Source organism: Myzus persicae, unplaced genomic scaffold, assembly GCF_001856785.1.
Source record: "Myzus persicae strain clone G006 unplaced genomic scaffold, MPER_G0061.0, whole genome shotgun sequence".
In the NCBI taxonomy this organism is placed as follows: Eukaryota; Metazoa; Arthropoda; class Insecta; order Hemiptera; family Aphididae; genus Myzus; species Myzus persicae.
Window position 1 is genome coordinate 1 of NW_019101802.1, and position 5,208 is coordinate 5,208.

General features: G+C 43.4%; 1 protein-coding gene across 1 annotated transcript; it reads left to right on the forward strand.

Annotated features, from left to right (window-relative positions):
- The first annotated feature begins 6 nt into the window (after positions 1–6).
- Positions 7–5,202, forward strand: LOC111030453. The gene is made up of 2 exons (XM_022309947.1): positions 7–4,789; positions 4,892–5,202. Exon 1 carries the CDS (start codon positions 103–105, stop codon positions 4,624–4,626), a length of 4,524 nt encoding a protein of 1,507 aa, XP_022165639.1. The 5' UTR covers positions 7–102; the 3' UTR covers positions 4,627–4,789; positions 4,892–5,202.
- Positions 5,203–5,208: the final 6 nt, after the last annotated feature.

The window sequence follows — 5,208 nt, forward strand, 5'->3', positions numbered from 1 at the left end:
AAGGGTATTACAGTTTCTGAAAGCACTTATGAACTTGCTTGGTCTGCCTTAGTTCAAAGGTATGATAAACCCCGTCAGTTGGCTACTACTTTGGTTAATGAAATGCTCAATGCTCCAATTAACCATCAGGAATCTCCCGCAGTATTAATTAATTTTTTAAATACCTTATGTGAGAACATAGCTCTTCTTCAGTCATTGAATATACCTGATTTAGGTTCATTCCTGTTATTTGCAATATCAGTTCGTTGTTTGCCTTCAACTACACGCCGTCTGTTTGAACAGGGGAACACTGCTGATTTTCCTACTGTTGATAGCTTATTATACTTTGCCAAAGATAGGGTAGAGGTGTTGGAAAACTCTGGTTCATCTTTGATCCAGGCCACAGTTAAGCCTCAAGCAAAGCTTGTCTTCAATAAACCTAAGCATACAAATTCCAAGCCAAGCCAATCGGGCTCTAAGGCCCCTCGAAGCCATCAAGGTTCGCCAGTGGCGTTAGTTGCTAACAAACCAGCTGGAGAGTCTCATCGTTGTGAACAGTGTAACGGTTCGCATTCTTTATCGTCATGCTCTACCTTTAAGGGCTTGTCTATCGATGATCGCTACGTTTTAGAGAGCAAGCATAGGTTGTGTATGGTTTGTTTCGGTAGCAATCATTGGGCAAACAAATGTAAGTCCTCATGTTCTGTTTGTCACGGTCGTCATCACCAGCTGTTACATCGAGATAATCTCCATGCCAAGATAGCGCCAAGCAAGGATCCTGTTGCATCGTATATTGGCACTCAACATTCCAGATCGGTCTTGTTGGGCACCGCCTCTGTCAATGTTCGTGATGTAGCTGGGTGCTCGCAACCAGTTAGGGCTTTGATTGACCCCGCGTCCCAAGTGAGTCTAATGACCTCTGAGTGTGCTAAGCGTCTAGGTCTATTCTGTGAACAGTGGACAGTCCCAGTAGCTGGTCTAGCAGGTCAGTTAGTGCAGTCCATCAATGGCAGAGTGCAGATCAGCATCCAATCGGCTATGGATGGCAACGTGATCAACCTTTCTACTTGGACTATGCCTAAAATAACAGGGTCAATGCCATCGGCACAACTACCGGTCTCCGTCAGGAACAAGTGTTCTCATCTAGTTTTGGCAGATCCTAATTTTGATTCACCAGCTCCGGTTGAATTGCTGCTAGGTGCAGATATATTTCCTCAAGTGATCCGCAGCAGAAGACATGACTTAGGTGTTGGATTACCTACTGCCTTTGATACTATTTTCGGTTGGATTCTTCTTGGTCCAGTTGATCCATCTCTACCAGCAGCTCCGCAACAGACTATGATGATTTCCCTATTAACAACTTCGATTGAATCTCTAGTTGAGAGATTTTGGAAGATCGAAGAACCTGATGAGGCGCCACTATCATTCACTGAAGAAGGAAGGTGTGAAGAAATATTCGCTCAGGAAACTTACCGTGACAGTTCTGGCAGATTTGTGGTGCCGCTTCCTTTTCGTACCCCACCTACATCATTTGTTTTTCATGGTTCCCGCCGGTTGGCACTTGTTCGCTTTGAACGTCTAGAACGTAAATTGATTCAGAATAAACCCTTATATTTGGCTTACCAGCAGTTTATGGCGGATTATGAATCCCTCGGTCATATGTCACTTGCTAAGTCTCCTGGTTCATATTTTATCCCTCACCATGCAGTTCACAAGATAGAAGGGGACAACATGAAGCTCCGGGTAGTATTTGACGCGTCAGCTCGACCTTCTTCAAACACCTCTCTTAATGATGCTTTATTTGTTGGTCCTAAGCTCCAACAGGACATAATGGACATACTACTTCGTTTTCGTATCCACGCAGTTGTCTTTACAGCTGACATTTGTAAAATGTACCGGCAGATTTTGATAGCTCCTAAGTACCGTCAGTACCAGCATATTCTGTGGAGAGCGTCTCTTCACGACAAAGTTCAAGAGTTTGAGTTGAACACGGTCACCTATGGTGTTGGGACAGCTCCCTACCTAGCACTGAGGGTGTTGAAGGAAATAGCGGTTGTCTATGGTCAACAATATCCTCTGGTACAGACAGCTCTTATGTATCAAACTTATATGGACGACATTTGTACTGGGGCAGATAGCATCCAGGAAGCCCAAGCCCTTAAAGATGATTTGATTTCTATTCTCAGCCAGTTCGGCCTAGAGTTAAAGAAATGGGCTAGTAATTCTCCTCAGCTGTTGGAAAACAAACCTTCGGAAGATAGAGCAGTTGGTTCTCTCCCATTCAACATTGAAAAGTCGCCTCAAGTTCAAATTTTAGGTATGAAGTGGAGTCCTGATGTCGACACATTCAACTACAATGTCAGTTCAGTCAAGTTTGTTTCATCCAAACGAAGTATGTTGTCGGTGATTGCGCGGATCTATGATCCACTTGGTTTTTTATCCCCTGTAATTTTTCATGCTAAGCATCAGTTGCAATGTGTTTGGCGGTCTGGTGTTTCATGGGATGATCGGCTTCCGTTGGAACTAGAATATTCTTGGATGTCCTTTGTTAATGAGTTACATTATTTATCCACGATTCAAGTACCAAGGTTTGTTGGTACCTCTGAAGGGTCACAATATGAATTATGTGGGTTCTCTGATGCTTCTATCAAAGGCTATGCGGCTGTGGTTTATTTAAGAGTGTCAGATCGCCACCGTAGGGTCTCTATGTTCTTGCTAGGTAGTAAGACCAAACTGGCACCAACCAAAGCCATGTCTATTCCTCGCCTTGAGCTCTGTGGAGCCGGATTGCTCGCTCGTTGGTTAAGTCGCATCCAGATCACTCTCTCGACTCAGATAACTATCCAAAACGTTTTTGCTTGGTCTGACTCGTCAGTAGTGCTATCTTGGTTAAAAACCCCCCATGTTTCGTATAAGATTTTTGTATCTAACCGTATTCATAAGATAAATGAATTGTTACCGTCTTGTAGTTGGTTTTATGTTAGCACTGATATGAACCCAGCAGATTGTGCCTCTCGAAGTTTACGACCTGGTGAGCTAGCTCAGCATGATCTTTATTGGAAAGGTCCTACCTTCCTCCACCAGTTCGGTGAGAGTTGGTCATCAGAAGTTAATTTGATTCCCTCAGACCAGTTGCCTGAGGTCACAGGTCCTGTGTCTTGTGTTGTTGAAACTACAGGAGAGCCGATTGAGTGGTTCTCTCGCTTCTCGTCTCTAAATCGTATGTTGAGAGTTATTATTCGTTTACAACGTCTTATTAAATTGTGTCGCAAGGTCCCAGTAGACACTAGTTTCCTTTCATACCAGGAGTATAATGATGCATTGACAGCTGTTATCAAGTGTTCACAAGGTGTGTTCTTGAAATCCTTGTTTCTTGAGTTATCGTCTGGTAAGGCTGTCTCCTCTCGGCCACTTGCACGTTTGTCGCCGTTCATCGATGACTGTGGTGTCATCCGGGTAGGAGGTCGTCTTCGTCATTCCTTGCTATCAGATCGACGCAAGTTCCCAGTTCTGCTGTCAAAGGCATCATATTTGTCATTACTAATTGCTCGACATTGGCATCTGTTTGCTTGTCATGCAGGTCCACGTCTCATGTCAGCTTTAATATGTAGACAGTTCTGGATAGTGGGTGATCGCTCTGTTATTCGTCGCGCAATTAGTGAATGTACGGTGTGTGTCAGGTTATCAGCTCGTAACCTGCAGCCGGTCATGTCTGATCTACCTGACTTTAGAGTTCAGCAATGCCATCCATTTTCTAATGTGGGCATAGATTATGCTGGTCCCCTTATGATGAAGGAGACTAATCTGCGAAAGGCCCGACAATATAAAGTTTATATTGCCGTTTTTGTTTGCATGAGTGTCAAGGCAGTTCACCTTGAGCTTGTGACTGATCTGTCAACTGATGCCTTCCTGGCGGCATTCAACCGCTTTGTAGCTCGACGGGGATTGCCATCCGCAGTATATTCAGACTGTGATACCAATTTTGTAGGTGCATCGAAAAGACTATATGATCTAGTGAATGATCCAAGGAATCGCGAGCGGTTCAGCTCAGCGATTGTGTGTTCATGGAATTTTAATCCCCCCAGTGCACCTCATTTTGGTGGGCTCTGGGAAGCAGCGGTCCGTTCTACAAAGCTCTTGTTAGTACGGGTGGTTGGCAACCAGGTTTTGTCTTATGAGGAGTTCTCGACAGTTTTGTGCAGGATAGAGTCGGTGCTTAACTCAAGACCACTAACACCATCGTCCAATGACCCAAGCGACCTAGAATACCTTTCCCCAGGTCATTTTCTTGTTGGTCGACCCTTGTGTGCTGTGCCTGAAGCTGAGGTCCCTATCAGTTCGATACACCTTAGAAACCGTTGGAAGCTTCTTCATCAGGTATTTCAGGCATTTTGGAGTCGTTGGTCTAACGAGTATTTACACACCCTACAGACCAAGGGACGATGGGTAGTTAACCAAGAAAACATTAAATTGGGGGAGTTAGTTATTATCAAGGACAACACTTCTTCTCCTTTACTATGGAAATTAGGTCGCGTCCGAGAGCTCCTACCAGGCCCAGACAGTGTGGTTAGAGTAGTAAAAATACTCACCAAGCAAGGCCTAATAATAAGACCAGTAGTGAAGCTGGTTCCACTTCCTACTCAATAAACATATTTTATTTTATTATTATTATTATTTTTTTTTTTTTCTTTTCTTCCCTCTATATGCTATTTTTATGACAATGATATGATTGCGGTATGTAAAGTGCTACTACGTTGACGGCCCTTTGTGTACAGAGTGTTGGCTCCTATAACTTCACATTGCATTATGGGTAATCGCATTATATTATTAGTTTTTATTATTATTTATTTTTTTTGTTTGTTAATTCATTTTGTTATTTGTTATGTGATAATAGTCATTTTTGTTATAAAAGGAATTGCTCAAGTAGTAAAAAAAAAAAAAAAATTGTATTATCCCTTATCTAACTGCTCAAGATCAGTCCTATCAACATCAACTACAGCTCCAGTTCAGTTACAGTCCAGTTCGGCCACGGCCTGATTCGTTCAGTTCCAGTCCAGCAGATCGCTTGTTCCACTTTCTATGTACAAACCAGCTCAAGTATTAAGTTGTGATACACTATGTATCACAAGGGGGAGTATGTTCGCACCCCGACCCAGGTGCCACTGGCTAACGTTCTCTGCCAGTGTTGGCGACACTGAGCATGGACGCCTTTCGAGATTCGCTGCTGTC

What these genes read in the sequence shown, in the direction of transcription:
- LOC111030453 (XM_022309947.1), top strand. Translation starts at nt 103, where the DNA reads ATGCTCAATGCTCCAATTAACCATCAGGAATCTCCCGCAGTATTAATT.